At 34.0% G+C, this 26,045-nt stretch overlaps 1 protein-coding gene across 1 annotated transcript; it reads right to left on the bottom strand.

The window, feature by feature from the left end:
* Positions 1–9,308: 9,308 nt before the first annotated feature.
* Positions 9,309–18,463, bottom strand: LOC131804578 (uncharacterized). Its single transcript, XM_059127631.1, has 2 exons — positions 18,144–18,463; positions 9,309–10,945 (listed from the first exon to the last, which is right to left on the bottom strand). The coding sequence occupies exon 2, from the start codon at positions 10,941–10,943 to the stop codon at positions 9,921–9,923; it is 1,023 nt and encodes a 340-aa protein (XP_058983614.1). The 5' UTR covers positions 10,944–10,945; positions 18,144–18,463; the 3' UTR covers positions 9,309–9,920.
* Positions 18,464–26,045: the final 7,582 nt, after the last annotated feature.

Here is a 26,045-nt window from a genome sequence, read left to right as displayed (position 1 = left end):
AAGCCGATAAAAAATTATAAACACAAAATAGATTAAAAAAAGTTAAGTTAACGATATCCAAACTTTTCAATGACAAAAGTCGGATTATTATTTTTATAACCTACAAAACTATGTGTTGGAGGATTATATGTTTGATTGGGTCAAAAATGATATAATACTTCGAAGTATTGGTCCCCCACATACGAAACTATATATGTATCTTCCTTTATCACCGAGCTGAGTCGATCTAGCTATGCATGTCCGTCCGTCCGTCTGTTCATGTTCATGTTTGTAATCAGTCTACTGGTCGCAATTATGGCCCGATCCTCACGAAATTAAGCACTGAGTTGGGGCTGGCGTCAGAATAGAAGCCAATTGTTTTTAGAGATGATCGCATAATATTTAGGTTGAAATGGATCAAAAACAGACATATTTACTGAATTTCAGTTGCTCAATTAATCCAATCGACGTGGAATTTAGCATGGAGTTAGAGTTGCCGGTCAGAAGCCTACAATTTTGTTTGGATCGGCATCGGACAATATTTACCATATTCCCCTAAACCTAAACCGAGAATATTTTTGGAGATATAACAAATGAAAGAAATTTTCAAATCGCAATATTTTTATTAACCCAAGGTCTGGCGATAAAATGGAATATATCGCTCCACTCCTTCTAGTACCTACCTCGCAAAAGGTCGAATTTAAAAATATATATATTTTCTGCACAGAAAGAAAAACGAAAAATCTGATCTTGCTCCAACTTCGCAAATCCTAATACTTGCATCAGTTCTAGGTCTGGTGTGAAGGCTACGAATAACCGAAACACTTATTAAATTCAAAATAAGCATCCAGTTCTCTTCATTTTCGAATATGCCATTATTTCTACTAACACAAGATCTGCTGTGAAGATCGGATATATCGGTCCTCTCCCACAAGGGCAAATCTCAATATTTCCACCAATACAAGATCTAAGGATGGTAGGGATCGGGCCATTTCTTCTGGTAACTCCCCCATAAAGAGTCAAAATTTTTAATAACCAAAACTTTCATAAAATCCGAAATAAGCATCCGGTTCTCTATAAATTTCACAAATGTTATTATTTTTACCAGCACAAGATGTGCTGTGAAGATCGGATATATTTGTGCACTCCTTGTGGTACTTCCCCCACAAAGGGTTCAAAACTTGGAAAAAAAAAAACACTCAAAGAAAGCTAAATAAGCATCGAATTCTATTCAAATTTCACACATCCAAACATTTTTGCGAACGCAAAATCTGTTGTAAAGATGATATATATCTGCGAACTCCATCTGGTGCTTACCCCACAAGGGGTCAAATTTTTAAATAGTTATAACTCTCATAAGACACGAACTTTTCAAAAAAAATATCAAATATCTCATATAAAGTGAAGGAAGTAGTTGATGTAAAATCCAAATCTGATAATTAATATTAATATTTTTATAACACTTATGTCAGATTTGAAATGGAAAATATTGGCCCACTCCTATAGAACCTCTCCTATGAAGGGATAACAGTTTAAAAAATCATAACGCAAGTCGAAATATATTTAAATAACCGGACATTGGCTGAGGGTATGCAGCTGTCGGCAATACCGACTGATTCCATTTTACTTGTTTTACCAAATTTTTAGTATTTTGAGTTATCAATATGTAATACCCCTACCTGAAATAGATATGAATATGAGTCCACGATTTGGTATTGACCTTGAGTTTATTTTCAGTGTTTTCCAAACGATTTGAAATTAAAATTTAAATACTAAATTGCTAAGTGGCTGCCTTAAATCTTCTTCTTGACGTAACTACCGATGTTGGAATGGATTCATACATCAAGATGATTCTGCAATGTAAATTCTTATGATTTTCATGCATTTTAAGGACTAAGTCAGCAAAGATACGCGGGTTCCTAAAAATCGGCTGCTTTGAGTTCTATTAGTTGAAAGAGTAATGGACAAACCTGAGTTTTATTTCAATTGTCCCTAAATCTCGATTTTTTTATGGTCCGACGTGGTGCTTCACGACGAACCAAAAATGTTTCATTTTGGCGAATTTATAGTCTTGTGAGGTATTGAGAAACTTTATAACGCTTTCGTATTTTGGTATACTCCAAATTATTTCGATTACAAATGGCCTTAAATAAATATTACGAAATGTATTGAGGAACCTACGTTTCAGGATTTCTTTATAAATTACAAATAAAAAATTTAATCACAATGAAATAACTTCAAAATACAAATTAAATTTCAAATACAAATATAATTGAATTTACAAATTATCATTATATAATTCAAATATTTTATATTATAGTTGAGAACATTTAGACAATTCATTTAAGAACTTTCCACAATAAATAATGTTAAAATATAAAACCTGCATTAATTAATGATAGAGAAAAAGGAATAAAACGAGGAAATCATATAAATGTGATGAATGTTGTCTTTATTATTAATGTTTAGTCCTAGATACGTACCTACTATACAAAAAAAAAAAAAAAAAAAACAAAGATATATATTTACACCACTACCAACCGCCACCACAATAACAACTACAGAACATATACCCAGAGAAATATAAACATATATTTATTTATTATAACAAAATAAATAAAAAAAGAATTATACAAAATAAAACGAATAATGTAATGGAATCAAATCAAATATTTATTAACCTACCTAGAAGAGATATTGTGTTGAAACTTGTAACCCATCTGAAAAAAAATTCTTCCTCAAGAAACCTATACTAAAGCAAAAAAATTAAAACAAAAACAAACTTCAATGTAGAACATGCATTTTAGGCCAAATGAAAAAATTAAGAAAAAAATAAAAAATAATTAAATAAATAAATTATACATTTAGGGTGAAACTCATAAAACTACCAAAAACAAACTGTGTACCTTCGATGTTATATGTATGTATGTGTAGTTGATAAATAAAAAAAATGCAAAACTGAATAACCTGTTGACTTAATATAAAGTAACTATAATATAATATTACATGTAATGTTTAATATTTGTTTTAATTTACTGATGAAAATAATTTTGGTTTTTAAGAAATTATGTTTTTTTACCAAAAGAAAATTAATGTGGCTGTTAAGATAGTTAAAAAAAGAGATAATATATATAGTTATAATACGAAATAATTATAATAGATGTAACCATATAAGTAGTACAAAATTTTGTTTTTATTAAAATTGGCAAAGAGAAATAATTTTAAGCATTGGGACATATTTTCAATATCCATTAAATTTTCCATGAATTAATTAATTTCCACAGTAATGGCAACACTATTCATACACGGTAATTCACAAAACTCAAAAGTTGCCATTAGTTAAAGATACGATTTCAAGATTTCAATCTTTATTGCAGAATCTTTAGTTGTCGTCATAGAAGTTGCTGTATGGTATTTGATTTTAAATTTATAAAATTTAAAAATTTTATAATTTGTATTCTTCTAAAAAGAGACCTCCTTTTTTGTAACAAAATTTTAATATTCCATTTTTTGCTTTACAAATTCAAAGTTTGATATATTTTCACTTTTGATAAATAAGTTAAAGGTCATCGTGTTATGGTCATATGTAAAGTAATTTTTTCACATTGTATAAATAAAAATTTTGTAGCAGACTTTCAGGCGCGACTAACAATTTTTAAACTTTATTGGAACACAACACTTTTATTAAATATATACTGACAATGTTATATAATATGTGTTTATATTACACATATACAGGGTCAGATACAAAAAACTGTAAAAAAGTCAAAGGCCATAATTTTTACATTTTATTTTATTGAATGAAGCAAAGAAATGTCGGAAATAGCATCAAATTTCAAAATAAGTTTGGACTTGTTCGAATTGGTCACATTTGGCGCAAATTATGGCCATCAAACATCCAATGAAACCGTCACACGCTGCCCGAATGTTGCTCTGGGGTATTTTGGCCCATTCAATGCGAAGCGCTGCTTAAAATGATCGATACTTTGGTATTTTTAGTGCCAACCTTGCTTTCCAAAATACTCCAGAAATAATAGTCCATAATAATGCGGAGATTTTGGTGGTCATTGTGCGCTGGAAATGAAGCGAGGAGTCTCTTTGTTAGTTTTGAGTGCCAACCTTGCTTCCAACCGATTGGTATACGGTGATTTTGGTGGCCATTGTGCGCTGAAAATGGTGCGACGAATCTCATTTTGTCTCATGGCGCTGAGTCCTGTTGGAATATCCAAGGTCTGCGGCCAAAATATTTGCATGCCCAAGGCTTTAATACACCCTCCAGAATATTTTCGCCATAATATTCGGCATTTATTATTAATGCGAGTAGACAGCGACGATCGGCTGTTATGGCGGCCCACACCATAACCATGGCCAGCGCTTGACTTTTGGTGTCCAGCCGAAGGTGCATATTTTCAGCTGACCTCTTTGGCAAGTCAACACGATCAATTTGTTTGTTTACAAACTGCTGGACAACGAATGTTTTGTCATCGGAGAAAACCACTTCCTTGACGTCGGGTTACGAAGCCAGTATCACGGTAACGAGCGATGGTACGAGACACAAAAAATTTATTCACATTTAAATGCTGGTGTGCTCTAACGATAGGCGCTTGTGGTTTTCCAGTCAATTTTAAAGAAATCACACTATCACGCTTGAATTCCCTCACGAATAACTTTTTTCTGAAAAATTCTCACCAAAATGCTTTTGTACGCTTGTAAAAAAATATAGTGAGGTGTCACTGGAATAATTTTAACAGCTATTGGACGAGTGGCTAAGAAATGACAGCTGTCTGATGTTGGTTCCAGTTTTTTCATCTCGCCCTGTAATCCAGAATTTATTATATTCTGGTTATTGATTTTCCGAGGAGTTTTATGTGACCTGTTGGAGTATATAAAATTCGTATATAAGTATGACACCATTAAAAATACTAATTATAAATCGGGTTACAAATCAATTTTTTGTGAAGGACAAAATTTGGTTTCAATCCTACTATTTCAATAAAGCAAAATAATGGGTTGGTAATCATATTTGCAATGAGTGTTTTCCTGGGTTCGCTGACGACAACCAAAGAATTTTTTTCCTTGTAAGTCTTTTCTTGTAATTGTACTTGTAATTGTTTTTATAAATTTATTATTTTTTGTTTGTGATGGCCGTTCCAATATTATTGTTATTATTATTATTATTATTATTATTATTATTATTATTATTATTATTATTATTATTATTATTATTATTATTATTATTATTATTATTATTAATTTAAAAATATAAAAAAAAATAATTTCATTTAACAAATTCATAAAAGCACGAGCTTGTCTCTAGTTATAATAAAGTAGTTGTTATTTTTTATAGCTATTTTATAATAATATATACCCATACTTTTATATATGACTAAGTGAAACCTATACTACTACAAAACCACTATTCATATCTATCTGTATATGATGATAATAACACTATAGCCAAATATATGGAAACAAATTAACCTATTCACTAATCTCTGTGAAATCTACATAGTATTAACCCACCTTTTATATTTATTAGAAGACGGGACAGTATGCAAAAAATCTAATATTGATTTACATCACTTCCAGGAAATAATAGTTTTAATAATTTATTAAGTTAAAAAACAATATAAACATTGTTGGGCGATTAGGGTAGCGTAATATTTAAAATGTTAATATTATAAATTGTTTTACATTATACGCTGTCTCAAAGTGTATAGGCGGACTAGTAATATTGTACAACTGTCAATGTGGGGTTGGAAAGTTCCATTGTAATATTGTCAAATACCATCGCTTGACGTTTTACCCTTACAATTAATAACTGCTTGGTTCCATTTTAGAAGAGATCTTAATGCTTCAGTTACATTTCAAGGCCCTGAATAGCAAACTATTTAGGTGATTCGCTTTTGGTTAAGGGAAAAATGTGCCTCAAAGCCTATTCGATCATTGATTTACTGATTTAACATAATCATTCAAACTTGAAATTCCTTATTCCAGAACAAGACCGTGAACTAGTTTTTTTCACTTGATTTCACACTTCGAGTAAACTCTTATATTATATCCAAAAGTTTGACTCCCACTCTTATCAAAGAGGAGTACTTGCAATAAAACAAAAGAGTAAACTGATTGTATTTTTCACTCGCTGATAAAATAAGAAAAATTAACTTACTCTTTCACAGTTTCAAATAAGACTAGCAAGATTTCCTGGTCAAACCCAAAAGTGCATCATCGAAGTAACTGTTTAGACTCCAGGTCTCTTTGGACCAAATCCATTCAAATTGTACAAATCCCAATATTTGTATCAGTGCTAGGTTATATGCGAAAATGAACAATATCGGCCCACTAAATCAGGTACCTCCCCCACAAGGGGTCAAATTTTTGAATAGTTATAACAAGTTTTCGTTTTCGTGTATTAAACTTTTATCAACGCATCGGTCCACAGCTCCCCCACAAAGGGCCAACATTTTGAATAATTATGTCTCTCATAAAATGCGAAATAAGCATCTGATTCATACTAATCTTCACAGCCAAGTTAATTAATTTTTGAAATAACGTGTGGCGCCCAATGTGATCAACCTTGCACCAGTGTTTTTTATTGTTCGCACACGTTTGAGAATAATCACCTCCTTAATAAGTGGTACTTCCTACAAGAAGAAAACTGAAGGCTAACCTATAATTTTGTCAAGAAGTTTATTTCCTCTCTATGAACTCTAACTACCAATTGCATCTAACAATGATATTTGACCACTGGGAATATGATTACACCCAAACAGGTACTGAAAGAAATTCTGAAGAATTTCTCATGAAGATGATCTATTCTCAAAACTGGTGGTACCTGCTGCTATATGAAAACTAGGATCTAAAATGCATTTGAGTAAAATGTAATTCAACTACTCAATACTGTTCGGAATCTATGGTAATTTCAACAGACGGTTGGACGGACAATGCTAAATCGATACGGAATTAATGCAAATTTTCGAAGATTGAAAAACGAAATCGCAATCATAATATAACATCCATAGTATGATGGAGGGTATATAAAAATGATAATTAATTAGTCCTGACAGAACTAGTCATATGAAAACTTTTACAGATGTATATTTTTTTTTTTTTTTTGCTGCAACAAAGCTATAGTTTGAGGATATCGTTTCCAGGATCAATTGCTGAAACCTGTAAAAATATTGAATTTTGCCCGACTCTGTTAGAATTTGTTGTTGTTGTTTTAACTGCCAAACAACGTTGAAGTAACATCAACTCAGACTCAGTGGGATATTTCATTAGTTTTGCCATGGTAAGCCATAGTTCTGTTGATTAGTAGTTGATATTCTGAGAATGACTAATTTAATATTTTTCTGTTTATGATGTTCTTTTCTGAAATTGAATTCGAAAAAAAAAAAATATTTTTCACCAATTTTACTCCATTTAAATATTCTTATCCCTGATCGCCCAACAATTTTACAAATAAATATTGTTTATTATCCTATACAAACTTAACTTGATCCCACAAACTACTATAAAACAATACAACTTATACTAATATTACAAAAACAACAACAAAACCCATACATATACTACACTTAGTTAAACAAATAATACTCCCTTAGTGTTCTGTGTTTTTTATTCAGAGAACAAACAAAATAACTAATTTTAGAAAAATACCGAATTATGGCAAATGATTTTAAATGAAGAGGAAAAAAACAGAAAAAAATATTTATACATGACAATTATATATATTTATATTTACACACACAAATAAGGATTAACAAAACAGTATTAAAACTTAAACTATAAAAAAAAATTAAAAAAATAAACAAAGAGAAAAAAATCATACAATTTCCGTTAAGCAATATGTTGTGTTATTTTGTTTTAAAAAGTGAATACAATGTTACTATAACTTATAAAAGTACTAAATTATAAAACAATTAATGAAAGCAAAAAATAAAACAAATTAAGAAAAATTGAAGAAAACGTACTTTAGAGAAATAAAAACGTGGCCAAAACAAATATCTTATCCAGAAAATGAAATGTGTTGAAAATTTTGTTGTTCTAATTAAAAAACTAGTTATTTTGAAATCAAATTACAAAGAAAAATGAAATGAAACCCCAAAATACAAGCATAAGCTAGTGAAAATTATTTATGTTTAGGAAATAAAAATAAAACTTGAAAAAAAAAAAATAAAACACTTCACATAACATACAGACACATACACATAGTAGTATATAAATATATTATATACCTATGTATATGTAATTACTTTACAACCATAAGATAATGATGATGTTGATGACGATCATGCTAATGATGATGAAGAATATGTATTAACAAAAAAAAAAAAAATATTAAAATCACCATGAAACCATAAATAAGTATTATAATTATAAGTATTAGAGATATTTAAAAACAAATGGAAAAAATATATATTTATGAGTTTTAAACAAATTTTATTGAATAGTGTTTTATTTGAAAAATGGAACTTAGAAAATGGGTATTATCTAATTGGTATCTAGTTTAAAAGTAAACTGTCAAGCCATTTGCAACACCTTGAAATTTTGTCTGACAGTCTCTCAATTCAAATCAAGATAGAGGCAATATTACATAATATGTTCTTTTCATAAAATGACAAAGATTTTTTGGAAATAACGACTCACATATTACTTTTAGACCAAACTAAGAATTTATAATCTCGTTCAGCAGCCATATCCGACCGTCTGTGCACCATATAACTGTACCTAACGATATTTGGTATTTGAATGATTTATGTCGCATTATGTCGAGAAAATTGTTTCAGATTTCATATTTGTGGCTCGTAATTGACTATAACGCTGGGCGTTTTTGTAAAGTCCTCATGTATTTCTGCCACCCGATATTTGGTATTTTAAATATTTTACGAAATTTTTCAGCGGAGTTTTCTTAAATATAGAAATATTGATTCTTAGTTTATCAAGCAAAATCGATTTAGCTATCGGTGTTACTCCGTCCGAATTAAGTTCTAATTACACAAGGGTTGGCAGTTTTTACACTATTTGGCCCGATATATGGATTTCTGATTTTCATTCCAAATTTAAATGTTATGGTCTGTTATGGAATATAAACATTTTTACTACGATAACCAATTTTCCCTTTATGATATCGAAACGAGTAAAAAAGCTGTAAGTTCGGCCGGGCCGAACTTTCAATATCCCCCATCATTTGGAACAAATATATAGCAATTTTCAAAAAATAAAATCCGTAAAAATTCTGTTAAAATCTTAAAAATATCGAATGTAGCTGTTATATTAAGGTTGTTTTTTACTTTACCTGTGGTCTGCCTTTTTTAATTAACAAGACATTTATTTCACATTTAAAATTCAATTTGAGCACAATCTTTATTGGCATATAAAAACAGAAGTTTTCAGTGGTTTCAGTGGTTTGTTTTTATGTGGCAATTTCAAATGTTTATATGTTGTTTAAGTTTAATAATGAGTGTAATTTTTAGTGTATTTTCTTTCTAAATTCGTGTAAGTGTTGTATATGATTTTGTGTGTGGAAATTCATGTATTTTTTGTAAATTGTGTAATAATTTTTGTTTAACGTTCTTCGTGTTGGATATTTGTTGATTAAATATTTTTTTTTTTTTTTTTTTTTGATGATGGTTGTTGTGTGTTGTATGACAATGTTCTATAATTATGTTTGTTAATTTAAATGTTCACTTTGTATTGTCTTTAATTTTCACTTGTCACTGGGGAGCACTTTTGAACTTTCGCGGGCGCGATTTTAAGACGAACTGTGTCGATGCCTAATTTGCATCAGCTTAGCAACCAAAATTGCAAATCAATTTGTTGCTTATTTACTTCCAGTCAGTTGGAAGTTACCGGTGACTGCGCATTTGTATGGGTGCAACATATATTTACAATTTTGCCGCAGTGGCCGTTAACTCCAACTGACAGTGGAGATCAAAAGTTTACGCATTCGTAAACATTTCTGGGCCCCCGAGTGACAAGTGTAAATCTTTCAATTCCGCTTGCTCCATACAATTTTCGGCAGCAGGCATGTTCCGGATCGGTCCAGCGAACACATATCCCAGTTGTGTGTTGAAAGCCCGTACATCCCCTAATCCAACCGCCACACACCCACTTTTGCGAATCGCATTGTATGTGTCCGCCCCTAATTCCACATCGATAGGCGTGTTCCCCCTAGGATCTGGGTCGGCGATGGCGTAATTAGTGAAGCCCCGGGTGGGGTCTTCCAACAGAGCCTCCGAATAAAGTCGCCTGGGGAGTTTGTCGCTCACCACCGCATTTACTTGCAGCGACCAGCTGCTGCTAATTCTTCTGGGTCGTATCGTGAATGTGGTTATGCGTTGCCCCTTATATATGCGGTGCTGCAGGCCAAACCGCCTATATGCCGCATATGAAATGGTGGTCATAGTTGCCGACTGGCTCATCAGTGCCCGCACCATTACGAAACCTTCCATCCCTTCGGCCATTAACCTCATCATTACGGTGGGCACCAACACCAAATCCCATGCAAAGACTGGTGCGTTTATAGCATCCATATTCAGAGGCACCTCATCCAGCTGTGATGCCCCGTGCAGGGTCGTATGGTGCCTGCTGTCGCAACGCCTGCAGCCATCCAGACTGGGGCAATCGGGGGCAAGATGGCTCCTTGCCAGACAGTTCCGACAATACCCACGTCTTTCCACTGTCTCATACCTCTGAAACGGGGTCTGTCGCCGGAACACCGGGCACGAGTAAAGGCTGTGGTCCTGTTGGCATAGTCCACAGGAGTACTGCCAGTTGCTGGGTCTCTCGTTTAAAAGGCGTCGGTTGGGCCTTGCCTCACGTCGGCTTCTCGGTGGCTGGTTAGGACTGCGGGCTGTTCGATTGGGTTGTGGGGTTGGGCGGTTGGGGCTCCGGGCTGAGTTACTGGGGCTGCGGCTCCGGTCTTCCAGACGCCAGTCCTGATTTGGTAGATAAGCAGCCATATCTGTAAAAAACAAGAAGCGAGTACTAGGTTCTTTTAGGAGGAAATATCCGGCTAGTCAGTCGGAGAATAGTTTGACAATTTTGGTAATGGGTCTGCTTATATTGCCACCAGAAGTCCGTATATCCACTACCCGAGTATTTTGATCCGTGCCCTGATAAGATTTTTGAACGCGACCCAACTTCCACTCGTTTGGAGCGAGTCGGTCATCCTTTACCACTACTAAATCTCCCTCTTTAACGTTGTCTTTTTGGTATTTCCATTTGGTTCTTCGATGGAGTTCATGCAAATATTCTAACTTCCATCTGTTACAAAAATATTGAGAAATCACTCTGAGTCGTTTCCACCTATTTACTAAATTTATGTCTGTGTCTGAAACATCGGGCTCCGCTGGAGCAAGTATTGATGTCCCTATAAGAAAATGACCGGGAGTCAAGGGTGACAAATCATTAGGGTCGTCGCTAGATGGACTTAATGGTCGCGAATTGAGACAAGCTTCAATTCGGGCTAAAATTGTTGTGAATTCCTCAAACGTAAAGTTCATTTTTGGTAGACTTTTCTTTAAATGAAGTTTAAATGACTTAACTCCTGCTTCCCACAAGCCACCCATGTGCGGCGCACCAGGTGGGATGAATTTCCAACTAAGATTTTGGTAAAAATTGCTGTCAATCGTATGTGTTTGGAGGCTTTTGATAAGCGCAATTCTATCTCTTTTTATTAAATCGACAGCACCAACGAAATTGGTTCCATTGTCGGAATAAATACAAGACGGACACCCTCGACGGCTAACGAATCTTGAAAACGCGGCAAGAAATGCGTGAGTTGAAAGGTCGCTTGTTGGCTCTAAATGTATTGCCTTGGTTGCAAAGCATATAAAAAGACACACATAACCTTTTGTGATAAAACAAGCTCTTCCAGAGTAACTTTTGATGTTGAAGGGTCCCGCAAAATCGACACCAGTATTTGTGAAGGGTCTGGACAGAAAAGTTCGTTCGGGTGGAAGTGATGCCATTATTTGTTCCTGCGTCCTTTTTTTATGTATAATGCATATTTTACAGTGACGAAGAGTTTTCTTGACCAGCGACTTTAATCCAAATATCCAGAATTCGGACCTTATTATTCGAGTCATCAACTGATTTCCGCCATGCAAAGTGAGTTTATGAACAAAGTCCACCAACAACTGGCTAAAGATTGCTCCATGTGGCAAAATTATAGGATGTCGTTCATTGTATGTTAAGGCAGTAGATTGTACCAATCTTCCATTGGCTCTCACGATGCCTTTCGAATCTAAAAATGGGTTTAAGGTCAAAAGTGAACTTGTTGATGAAATTCGGGTCTTTTTCTTCAATGCTTCATATTCGTTTATGTAGAAGAACCTTTGAGTCTGTATTATGCTTGCTCGTTTTCCATCTTGAATTTCGGCAGCTGTAAGCTCGTTTGACGTCATCCTAAGTTGTTTGTTTGATCCAGTGTTTTTCCTGAACCTCAAAGCATATGCGTATGAACGATAAACTTTGGCTAATGATGAAAAATTCTTTAGGGGGTCATCTTTTTCCTCAAACAGCGTAAGAGTTTTGACTGCTTTTGCCTCCAAATTAGTATCGCTTTCAGTGGGATTTGATGGCCAACGTTCCTTAGGCAATGTGAGCCAGTGGGGTCCATGCCACCAGAGTTGTAGATTATGTAATTCGAGAGGTGAACATCCTCGGCTGGCTATATCAGCTGGATTGTTTTCAGAGTCAATGTGCCTCCATTTCTCTTGACCCACGCCCTCAGAAATCTCCGAAACTCGGTTTCCCACAAATGTGCTCCAATGACAAGGTGGCTTTTTTAACCAAGCCAACACAATCGTGGAATCTGTCCAAAATTGGGTCGAATAGTGAGAAATTTGTAGATTATTCATTATCGAGACTGCCAGCTTGGACAACAGAACTGCGCCACATAATTCGAGTCTAGGAATAGAGAGTTTTTTGATCGGAGCTACACGAGTTTTTGCAGCTAACAAGAATGTACGTGCGCTTTTGTCAGTATTCTCAACTCGAATGTATATTGCTGCTCCATATGCGTTTTCCGAAGCATCACAAAAGCCATGAATTTCCACCGTACTGTCTGAGGTGTATTGAATCCATCTTGGTACTTCAAGTTTTTTTATATTTTGGCTATTTTTCACGAAATTATTCCAGTTTATTTGGGTCAAAGGCTTCAATGTTTCATCCCAATCAATTTTGTCCAGCCAGATTTGCTGCATTATCAGTTTTGCTACAACCACCACTGGCGCTAGCCATCCACAAGGGTCAAACAATTTGGCTATTGTTGATAGGACTTCTCTCTTAGTATATCTATCTTGATTTTCCATTTGTGGTGGCGTGAAAGAGAATAAATCTCCGGATATATTCCATCGAATCCCCAATGTTTTTGTGGAAGCATCCTCGGAAATATCTAACCAATTCAGTGGCAGTAAATTTTCTTTCGGAATATCTTTGATTACATTGTGTTCATTTGAGGCCCATTTCATTAGAGTAAATCCAGCTGAGTCCAAAGCAGCTACTAATTCCTTTCTGGCCATGATTGATTCCTCCAATGTATGGCCCCCAGCTAGTACATCATCAACGTATAAATTATTCAATATTATATCCGCTGCTCTAGGGTGCGAATCTTTAACATCTTCTGCTAACTTAATGAGCGTTCTCAATGCTAAAAACGGCGCGCAGTTTACTCCAAAGGTCACTGTTAGTAATTCGTAATCCTCTACAGGTTCTGCTGGTGATTTCCTGAATAAAATCCTTTGATATTTTGTTTGACTTGTGTCTAAAAGTATTTGCCGATACATCTTTGTAATGTCGGCGTTAAATGCGTATTTGAAAAATCTCCATTTCAAAATTTGTAGTACTAAGTCCTGTTGTAATATGGGTCCAGGAAATAGTATGTCGTTTAGACTTGTTTTATTCGATGAAGGGCATGAAGCGTTGAATACGACTCTTAACTTTGTTGTAATACGATCTGGTTTTATTACTGCGTGATGTGGCAGATAATAATTGGGCATATCGTTTATTTCATTTGGGTTTATTTTCCTCATATGGCCAAGTTCGAGGTACTCGAGTATCGAATTGTCGTACTGTTCCTTGATATCTGGTGTTTTCATAAGTTTCCTCTCCATTCGATAAAATTGAGCTAAAGCAATATTCCTAGAAATCCCCAATTCCTCGCACTTTTTAAATGGGAGAGTCACAACATATCTTCCATTCTTGTCCCGTATTGTTGTATCAATGAAATTCGTTTCGCAATATTGGTCTTCTTCTGACCGTAAGACTTTTTTAGGGGTCTCTTCCACCTCCCAAAAACGTGTAAGTATTTTCTCAATAGATGTTGTGTTTAGCAATGCAATTTGTTTTCGTTGGATAGCATTTCCAGGTATGGGTCCTCCGACGATCCATCCAAATTTTGTACTTTGAGTTAAAATTGATCCATAAGTTTTCATTGGAACTCCAAGCGTAAATATCAAAGGTCCTATGTCCATACCGATGAGTAAATCAATTGGTTGACTAATGTAGAATTTCGGATCAGCAAGTTCCAATGATGTTAAATCTCTAAGTTGTGATCTGTCTAAATTTTGTGGTGGTAGATGTGATGGTAAGTTCTTTAAAACTGGAGCCCAAACTTCCAGTTTAAAGCTAGGGTCGAACTTGGATCGTAAGGTAAACAGACAAGATTTCGTTGATGTCTCTGCAACAAATTGACTTAATCCAGTAACATGAACTAAGCTGTTCCGTGTTGGTAACTTCAGAAGATTTTTAAGTTTTTCCGAAATAAATGTTGATTGTGATCCAGAGTCTATGAGCGCTCTGGCATCGTAAAGTTGTCCTCTGGTTTCTATCTGCACCATGGCTGTAAAGAGTAGGGTACCTCCAGATTGTTGCTGACTAATTTGCTTATCTTGAAGGGTCAAAGTTGTAACTGTAGCTGGTTCAAGGTTGGGTGTGGACTGTATTTGTGTTGTTTGAGCGGCGGCGCTCTTTCTAGGTTGTGTTTCCACTCGAGCTAGGTATGTATTTGTAGATTGGGTTTCCGTTCCCTTATGTAACAAAGTATGATGTCTCATTGTGCAAGTTCGACATCCAAATCTACTTTTACAATCCTTTACACCATGGTGCGCTGACAAGCAGTTATAGCATAAATGAGATGTTTTCACAATATGAATTCTATCATTTACATTTTTTCTTAAAAACTCCGTGCAATCTCTGACAAAGTGATTAGCCTTGCACACCTGGCATATCTGGGCATTTTGTGTATTATTGTTTGTACTGTTCTGTGGTTGTTGCTGATTAAAATTTGACCTTCTTCCCAAATTATTCGTACTCTTTGTGACATTTGTTTGAAATGTATTCGATAATCTAGGATTGTTGTAAATAGGTTGTTTCTGCTGAGAAAATTTCGAAGTCGTAGGCTTTATATTTCCAACAGATTCCATTGTTTTGAATTTGTTCGTTAAAAATGTGTTGAATTGTTCCCATTCTGGGAGTATTTTACAATTGCTTAATGATTTCTCGAATTCCTCTAGAAAATTTCTTGGTAATTTTGAAGAGCAAAGGTATATTAGAAGAGGATCCCATCCTTTGACATCGACTTCTAGCAATTCCAAGGTCTGTATACAGCTGTTGACAGTTCGTTGTAATTTTTGTATCGAATGACTTGAATCGGCAGAAACTCCAGGTAGATTAAAAAGTGTTTTTATCTCCTCATTTACTTGCATCCGTTTGTTTTCATACCTATCAGTAAGATTTTTCCATGCAAGTTCAAATCCATCATTAGTCAATGGCACGTGACTAATAATTTCCTTTGCTTCCCCAGTGGTTTTTTGTTTCAAGTGAAATAGTTTTTCTACGTTGCTTAGCTTTGTTCCTTTTATATAAATTGCCGTGAATAAGTCTCTAAATGTGGGCCATTCTCGATATCCTCCTTTAAAAGTGTCCGTATCGCATGGTGGTAAGCGAGATACGGAAGCAAAATCCCTATCCTTTCCCTGCTGTGTCGTTAATGACTCTCGTTTTGTTTTTTCCAACATCTGTTTTTCTCGAACATTCTGTAATTGAATGTTGACGGCACTTAAAGCCTTTTTATATGCGTCCATCGCCTCCATGTAATTTTTCCTTAACTTGTTTTTATCAATAACCTTTTCTCCTTCCTTTGCTTCATGCTCTCTGCAATCGATATAAGCTCTCCTTACTTGACTCCAATTTGAATTCAATTCTAAACGTGTAGTTTCCAAAGTGTCCACAGTATCCTCTGGGTTGGTAATTGAAAAAATCGAAATAAAATCCAACAAGTCGTTGACGCTGTTAGCGAATTTGTCGCTTAGTGATTTGTCCATCTTCTAAGTTGTGCGAGAAATCTTTCAAAAAATTTGGTTTATTGTCCAAAATCCAAAAGAAGCCCAACGAGAAGGAGTTACTCTGTTTAGGAATTCAACTTTTCTTCAACTTTTTGTGGTTCAAAAGCGAGAAAGTGTCTTCCTTTTAAATTTGCAACGAATTACCTATTGGGTCAATATTTCCAAAGCCTACCGAGAAAATCTGAACAAATTTAACTTTTTGTGAACGCTTCGACGGTGATAAGTTTGTCAATCCAAAATCTGGAGAAATGTTTTTCCAAAATTCGTCCTTACGTATTCGAATATAGTTGGATGAGCGAAATGTCGACTGAAAGAAGTTTTATCCGATTACAAAAGAAAAAGAGATTCCGCTTCAAGAAAAACGAATTAAAGAACAAAAAATTAAAAAAAATCTATAAATTCTTCAATTGATGAACACATGTACCAACGATTTAAAAAAATCAGTGAAATTGTATATAAAAAAAAATAGTCAGAAACTTGAAGAGTAGTTATTGGACAGCTCCGTCTATCCACCAAGTGAGATGTATGCCAAAGTAGAAAATGTTTGCTGGGTTGTCGTAAAATTTCGAAAAATGCAAATTCCAAAATTGCATACAATCTCTTATGATCTCCTTTTTTAGGAAGCGTTTATAGCTTGTTTAATTTAAACTTTTCTCCAAAAGTAAGTTTCTTTAAAGTAGGGTCTGAATATTTCTCTAAAGCGAAAAATATTCTAAGTGCGCTACGATATTATTCAACGAAGAAAAAACAATTTCGGTGGACAAAAAGATTTTTGGGTCAGAACCCCGGATATTGTTTCCAAAAAGTTTTTAAAATGTAATAAAATCCGAAAATATTCCAAAAAATGAAAAATTTCTGGGTCAAAAAACAGTCTTTTTCATCAAAAAGAATTAAAAAAGTTACATAATTCCCAAAATGATTGCAAAAAATTTAGAATATTTTAGATCAAGCAAGAAAAAAAGCTGAAAAATTATAAAAATTAATTATATTAATTAAAAAAGATATGAAGATAATATGGTTAATTAAATTCCGTCTGTCCACCAGACGCTGATAAAAAAAATGTTTCAAAAATGTTGATTTTGTCTGTCCATCAGACTTCCACAATTGTGTAGAAACTTTAGTAAATCACAGAGGTTAGGATTTATGGCATAAGTCTATGTCACCAGACTTTGTTATCTAATTCGGTATGTATTTGCTTTTAAATATGACGCTATGTATTTTGCGGCGTTATGTTTTTCAAATATGTATATGTATAATTTGAGATATAAAGTTTATGTATTCGTAGTGACGCCAACTTTCCAAAAAAATTCCATATAGAAAACTGTATGTACAAATATGGCGAAGTTAAATGCCTGAACTCCACGTTCAGCTAATTTCCATGAAAAAAATGGCGTTTATATATTTGTGATGACGGCAAATTTCCAAAAATTGCATGTATGTGCAAATATGGCGAAGTTAAATGCCTGAACTCCACGTTCAGCTAATTTCCACAAAAAATGGCGTTTATATATTCGTAATGACGCCAACTTTCCAAAAAAATCCACTTTTTTTTTTTGTAACGGCAACTTATTTTGTGTGAGTTTTTTGTATTAATGTCCGTCCGTCCAAAAGATCACCGATATAATTTTTTGCCAATTTTTAGGTTAATATTCCCAAAAATTGCGCAAAAAATGTCAATGGGGCAAGCAGCAGATTCCAAAAAGGTGTCAAAGAAATTTGCATATATGGCTCCGAACAAATATTAATGATCTGCCAGAACCAAAAATGCTTTCTGTGTCTTTAAAAATTCAAAAACTTTCCACAAGTACTCACTTTGACGAATTTCTGGGTCTTTTCTGGGCTTTTCTGGTTTTATCTCCTCGAATATGCTGGGTCTCCTTTTTATGTTTTGTAGGTATTTTTGTATGTTGTAGTTTTATACCACTTTGCACTGTTCACTGTTTGTACGTATATGTGTTTCTTCTGTGAAAAAAAATTATAATTTTTATATATTTTTTATTTGAAATATATTTTGCATTTTTCGCACTGTTTTCCACTGTGCAAGGTCCGTTTTTGCACCACTGTGAAACGACAATTCGTTTTGCAGGGTCACTTTTAGTAAAGACACGAATTTTCCAGTTTTTTCCTGTTTTCGTAATTTTTTCCACTTTGCACCACTATTCTTTTTTTTTGTACCACTGTCGAATTTTTTACCACTGTTCAACTTTTTATCACTGTTCAACTCTTTTATCACTGTTCAACTCTTTTTTCACTGTTCAACTCTTTTTTTTTTTTTTTTTTTTTAATAATCTATTTTGTTCTTTTTATTTTGTAATGAAAACATTTTTTTGTTACACTGTTAATGAACCCTTTGGTTCATTATTCTCTTTTGTTCCGCTTTGTATTTATTTGTTCAATTTTTTTTCCACTAAGCAGCTCCTTTTGTTCTATTTTCTTTCCTTTGATCTTGTACTTCACGGTTCTTATGCTTTATGTTTTAACTTCTTTTTTTTTTTATATGTTCGATGAACTTTTTGTGTTTGTCATGCACTGATGTATGTATGTAAACCGCCTTGTTTTTCGTTTTTAGTTATTTAAAAAACTTCACTTTTATCCGGCGTTGAAGGATCAAATGTTTTTTACTTTACCTGTGGTCTGCCTTTTTTAATTAACAAGACATTTATTTCACATTTAAAATTCAATTTGAGCACAATCTTTATTGGCATATAAAAACAGAAGTTTTCAGTGGTTTCAGTGGTTTGTTTTTATGTGGCAATTTCAAATGTTTATATGTTGTTTAAGTTTAATAATGAGTGTAATTTTTAGTGTATTTTCTTTCTAAATTCGTGTAAGTGTTGTATATGATTTTGTGTGTGGAAATTCATGTATTTTTTGTAAATTGTGTAATAATTTTTGTTTAACGTTCTTCGTGTTGGATATTTGTTGATTAAATATTTTTTTTTTTTTTTTTTTTTTGATGATGGTTGTTGTGTGTTGTATGACAATGTTCTATAATTATGTTTGTTAATTTAAATGTTCACTTTGTATTGTCTTTAATTTTCACTTGTCACTGGGGAGCACTTTTGAACTTTCGCGGGCGCGATTTTAAGACGAACTGTGTCGATGCCTAATTTGCATCAGCTTAGCAACCAAAATTGCAAATCAATTTGTTGCTTATTTACTTCCAGTCAGTTGGAAGTTACCGGTGACTGCGCTTTTGTATGGGTGCAACATATATTTACAATTTTGCCGCAGTGGCCGTTAACTCCAACTGACAGTGGAGATCAAAAGTTTACGCATTCGTAAACAAAGGTCTATACGAGGACGTGGACCTGCATAGGCAAGTTTTGACATAAGCTATTACAATATTCAAATGTGAAACTTCAAAAAAAAAAAAAAAAAAGGAGAATAATATCGTTAAAATCATCAAAATATCTGACAAATGAACTGACATTTTTCTGTAACCGGCTGTAGAATCCGTTACGAACTTCAAATATCAAATTTGAAACAATACCGGTAAATAATGTCTTCAAAATCATCAAAATACCGAATATAGGGAGGTGGGCCTGCACAGACAATTTCCTATCATAGGCTGTAGTATCCGTTACGAACTTCAAATACCAAATTTAAGACTATTCCGGTGAATAATGTCGCTAAAATCATCAAAATATCAAATATCGGGACGTACCGTTATATGAGGGCTACACGAAGACGTTGACTTGCACTGACAATTTTCTGTCACAGGATGTAGTATCCGTTACGAACATCAAATACCAAATTTGAAACAATTCCGATGAATGATGTCGCTAAAATCATCGAAATGCCGAATATCGGGAGGTACCGTTATATGGCGGCTATACCAAAATGTGGACCGATCTATCTCATTTTCAATACCAACCATCCTAGACATATTACAAATTGTTCTGTCAAATGTTGAAGCTCTACGTCAAATAATGTGGGCTGTATCGTGATTCCAATAGACAGACTGAATATATACATCATGAATATATATACTTTATGTGGTCTACGACGAATATATATGGATGTTACAGACGGAATGACAAAGTTAATATACCCTCTTTTTAAGGTGGAGGGTAAAAAACAATTATATTAAAAATAAATTTTTAGCTGATATTGAATTTTTTAACAAAACTTATTCGCGTAAATAATTTTCATCTCAAAAATCATCAATATTAAGAATTTTTGTCATTTTTGAATTCAACCGACATTTATTTGTGAATTGTGGCAAATGTTTGTCGATATTTTTTATTATCGATTATCATGTTATCGTCATAATTTGCTCCCAATTATTATTATTATAGACACAAACCATTTTTTTATTGTGAATGTGTAGATAGCGAAGCTAAAAACCACATTGGGCGACAACAGGGTGCATCGAAAATAAATGAAAACAATACATGTTTTGTTAAACTATATGCCAAAAATTGTGGAAAAAATCAACAGGGTGCATTGTATGAATATATATTTGCTATAAATTTTAATGGAATTAATTTTTTTAATTAAAAAAAAAAAGCACGTTTTAATTAACTGCTTATTGGATTGTCAATTCCATTGATTATACATAAAATAAATGATGTGTCTTCGTATTTGGGATTCAGTCTGTCAATTTTGCAACAACAAAATAACGACGGTATACCGAACAAAAAATGTCTATTTCATGCTGGTAAACGAATGCATAAAAAGTGAAGAGAAATTAAAATGTTTAAGCTCTATTGAGCTTACGGTCTCGACACTTGGATAAAAAGTTTTAGTCATAGGAGTTATTTTAAAATAACTCTTGGGGGGAATATACCCACACATAAGGCAAGGATTGGTTGATCTTTCCGAAAGCATGGTATTATCCGCCTTATCCCCTATGCAAAAACTACCATCTTTCGCAATTAAAAAACAAATTTTATTTTTATAAAAAAAAAAACAATAATTATGGAATTAAGCCTGACTATTTAATAGAAACGAAATAATTTTTTTCGTAATTTTTGGCCAGGAATCTTATGGACATATAAACTAAAATTTTTAAAGTCGCACTAACATGAAAATTGAATAGAATTGTCTTCTTTTCGTTCAAGATTTGTTTTAATTTCTATGGCCAAAATGGCAAAAATGTGAAATTTCGAAATATTGATGCTTGACCGATCACGCAATATATCGATCATACCACTTGAATAGATCTACCTATATATGTCCGACCGTCTGTCCATATTAATTTGTAATCACCCTACAGTTGGCAAGTATGGCACGATCATAACAAAATCGAACACGCATTGTCAGAGGATTTAGGGGATAAAGTCGACCAAACTAGATTTTTACAGATCACACATATAAACCAATCGACGCAGCCTGAGGTCAGAATAAAAACCTTCCATTTTTGGAGATAACATATTTAGAGGTTGTAATGAAGCAAACAGATTTTTTTCTGTAGGTCACAATTATAGAACAATCAACGAGCCATATTTGCATTGAGTTAGAATTTAGGACAGCACAGTTGCCCACACTTTTATAGTCGTTTGATTATATTAAGGGGTTGAATTTTACCATAACTTTTGTGAGGAAATTTCCATAATCTTCATTCAACCGTGAATATATTTAGTATCGACATTTATTTCCAGGCGGAATGCGGAAATCAATGTATCAGAAAATGTTGTCGTCAATAAGTGAATATTTCATAATTAATAACGAATGGAGAGCATACCATCTGAACTTGGCATTAATCCCATAGCTGACATTTCATACCCTTTACCATTCCGTTTGTAATATATCAAAATTATTATTTATTTCTCCTTAGTGTATATATATTTGATCAGCTTAAAATTTTTGAAGTTATCGGCCTTAGTGACTAAAATTTGACTCATGAATACATTATTTTTTATAAAATCGAAAATGTAACACATTGGTTTCCATTTTTTGTATACCCTCAGCCATAGGGTATATCAATTGATACGGCCTAAACATATATTATAAAAATAACGGTTTTAGAACCCAGGATGCTTTGGACCAAATCTAATTCAGGACATTAAGAGTCGATTTAAAGGTGTCCATCCGTCTGTCTGTCTGGCTGGTGCGCACTGTTAATCTCGAAGTGAGTATGCGATTTGATCCAAACTTAATACATCGCAGTATTTTTGTCAAACGTATATCAAAATTGGAGATGGGTATTATCGCTCCACTTTTTATGCTACCTCCCCCACAAAAGGTCAAAATTTTCAAAGATAACTTTTTACCACACTGAAAGAGAAAGATCATTCGTCCCAATATTTGCCAGTCCAAGGTCAGGTGTGAAAATGGCCCACTCCTCAAAATATTTTTAACTCTTATAAAATGTAAAATTAGGGTCCGATTGTCTTTGAATTTCTTACATCCTGATATTTTTTGTTAATAAATGATCTGGTGTGTAGATGGGCTATATCGGCCCATTACTTCTGGTAACGGGTATAATTTTTGAATAGCTATAAAACTCATAAATCGCGAAACGAGCATCCGATGATTTTCAAACTCGGCACATCCCAATATTTCAATCGATATAAGAGCAGGTGTGAAGATGGGATGCATCGGACTACTCCATCTGGTACCTCCCCCACAACGGGTCAAAATTTTGAATAATTATAACTTTCATAAAATGCGAAATAAGCATCCTATTGTCCCAAAAATCCCACACATCCCTGTATTTCTACTAACACAAGCACTGTTGTGAAGATGGTAGATATCGATGCACTACTTCTCGCACCTCCCCAACAACGGGTCAACATTTTAAATAACCATGAAGCTCATAAATCGCGAAACGAGCATCCGATGATTTTCAAACTGGGCACATCCCAATATTTCTATCGATAAAAGAGCAGGTGTGAAGATGGGATGTATCGGACAAAGTCTTCTGTTGTCACTTTCACAACGGGTCAAAATTTTGAATAATTATGACTCTCATAAAATGCAAAATATGCATATGATTCTCTTCAAATTTCACATATTCCAATATTTTTACTAATGCAAAATCTGGTATGAATATGATATTTATCGGCCTACCCCTTCTGGTACATCTCCCACAAATGGACACAATTTTCAATATTTATATCTCTCCTAATTTATAAAACAAGTCGGAGATTTTTTTTCAACCATAGATATAGAATTGAATATGGAGTACATCGGCTTACTCCTTTTCGTACCTCCCCTCAAAAAGGTTAAAATTATAATTAATTATTTATTTAAAAAAAAAATGGGAAAAATGTGTGATTTTCTTCAAATTTTTATAAGTTTTAGATGATGTGAAATACTTTGGTCCACTATGTCTGTACCTTATAACCTGTCATAGCTGAGGGTATATATATGTAGGCAAAATCGACTGATGTTTTTATACCCTCCAGCATACAGAGTATGGAGGGCAAATTAAGTTCGTCATTCCGTTTGTAACTCATCGAAATAATCATTTTAGACCCAGCAAAGTATATATTTTTGATCAGCGTAAAATTCCCGATTTAAACCAGTCCGTCCGTAATCACGCTACAGTCTAAACGAATTAAGATAGGAAACTAAAATTTTGCACAGATCTTTTTTTTTGTCAGTGGGCAGGTCAAGTTCGAAGATGGGTTATATCGGTCCACGATATCGTATAGCCCCCATATAGGGGTACCCCCCGATATTCGGTACTTTGATGATGCTAGCCACATTTTTCAATGGAATTGTCTGAAAATCCACACAATGAGTCCCTTGTGAGTACTTTATGCCTTGGAAGAGAATTATCTATATAGGTCTACGATATCGTATAGCTCCCATATAACAGATCCCCCATTTTCGATATTTTGATGGTTTTTGCCACATTTTTCAACGGAATTGTCTGAAATTGTCCCCATATAACGGTACCCCCGATATTCGGGATTTTAATGATTTTAGCCACATTTTCCAATGGGATTATCTGAAAATCCACACAAGGAGTTCCTTGTGAGTACTTTACCCCTAGATATAGATTTGTCTATATAGGTCCACAATATCGTATATCCCCTACATATCGGCACCTTCCTGTATTAGATATTTTAAAGATTTTAAAAGAATTTTTAATAGCCTTTATTTTTTTTGAAAAATTTATAATTCGTTCCAAATGGTGGAGGGCATTCAAAGTTCGGCCCGGCCGAACTTACTGCTTTTTTACTTGTTAAATACTCTCTTTGCCTCATTTTAAATCGGTTTTACTGGTACATGCTATGACATAATATTACGATACCGCCTGGTATTCAATATTTGGAGGGTTTTACAAAAAAAGTATTTGGAACAGTTGCATTGCGATCTATTCCAATTGTTTTAATTTCTTCATAGTGGAGGGTATCAAAAGTTTGGAATGTCGAATTTAACGCCAGTTTTATTTATTCTATATAGGACCTAAATAAATAGATTTTGGAGAACATTTTAAATTTGAGTTGAATTTGCGAAATTCTTGGCCCCAGCGTTTAAAATCACCCCCTATGAACCAATTTCAAAACTGGTCTACGTTTTAGGCCCTTTTTTATTTTATTTATCTTTGAGGACCCTGCGACATTTTTGATTTCTGCTTTGAGTATTCTAATTACGGTAAATTCTGTAAAAATATTTAATCTAAATCTCACGATTTAGAGTGCTTTCAATCTAATATTGTAATCAAGTCTGAATTCTCAAACCAATGTTCTTCTTTTACATTCCTGCTAATTTCATAGTCCCTAAGTTGTTGCATTTACGACAATTTTATGTTAATTATATTTCATACAAATATTACATGTTTTGTCTTCGAAGTTTTTTGTGCTTTCACCCTCTGGTCGACTACCTTCTCCTTGACAACAGGTGTTGCATAGACAAATTTTCAAACAAAAACTTTTTCCTTCTCCGGCAACATAGCTCGGGGTGACATAGCCAAACAAAGTAGCAAGTAAGAGGGTCAAAGGTAAAATATGGCCGTTGGCCACCAACAAAAAAGCAGCACTTGGGAGGACTTTGGCAAATGAACAGCGAACTGTGAAGACAAAAAGAACTACAGAGGAAAGAAAACTTTGCTCCATAGTAATGGGTCCACATGGACCGCGTTTAAATGCCTTTAAATGTTGTCATGCTCTTAGGAATTTGTCTTCAGCTCGGAGGACGGAACTTACTTAAACTACAAGAAAAACACGCACACACAAAAACTTGGACATTGAAAAAGAAGAAGAAACAGAAGCAGAAGCAATGTGCAACACTTGTTTTAGCAATTTCCATAATTTTAGATTGGGAGCTTTTTTCTTTTTCCTCCATTTTTTTGCGTTAAATTCAAACACCCGCCAGCCATCCAACAATGACCAGTGAAGTGGAAACAGCACCAAGAGCAACAGCCGCCGCAGCAGCCTTGACTACACCAGTCGTCGCTTGAATAGCAGCAACAAATGGCCTGTCCTTTAGCTGGGCACAGCAAAAGAACTAAAGACAAATGAAACCAAATTTATGAAAAGTGCAAACAGTGCTAAAAAATAACAAACTTTTCCTCAACGCCTTATCCACCTCCTATTCTTGCCATCATAATCTACTTGAGGAGATTGAGATTTGTTCTGGTGTCGTCTTATTTTATTATTTAATATATTAGAAAATTCTTAATGCAAACATTGTGATATATAAATATATTCTTTGCTGGCTATCTGAAGGTGGTAATGGTTTTTAAATGTTCAGCACCGTGGAAAGGTTTTGTGGCAGAATATTTATGGAGATTTGAAAAAGAATTCAAGTAAAGAC

This window comes from Musca domestica, unplaced genomic scaffold (assembly GCF_030504385.1).
Source record: "Musca domestica strain aabys unplaced genomic scaffold, Musca_domestica.polishedcontigs.V.1.1 46, whole genome shotgun sequence".
Taxonomy (NCBI): domain Eukaryota; kingdom Metazoa; phylum Arthropoda; class Insecta; order Diptera; family Muscidae; genus Musca; species Musca domestica.
The sequence above is the reverse complement of the archived record's forward strand: the minus strand, read 5'-3'. Positions and strand labels throughout refer to the sequence as shown.

What these genes read in the sequence shown, in the direction of transcription:
- LOC131804578 (XM_059127631.1), bottom strand. Translation starts at nt 10,943, where the DNA reads ATGGCTGCTTATCTACCAAATCAGGACTGGCGTCTGGAAGACCGGAGC.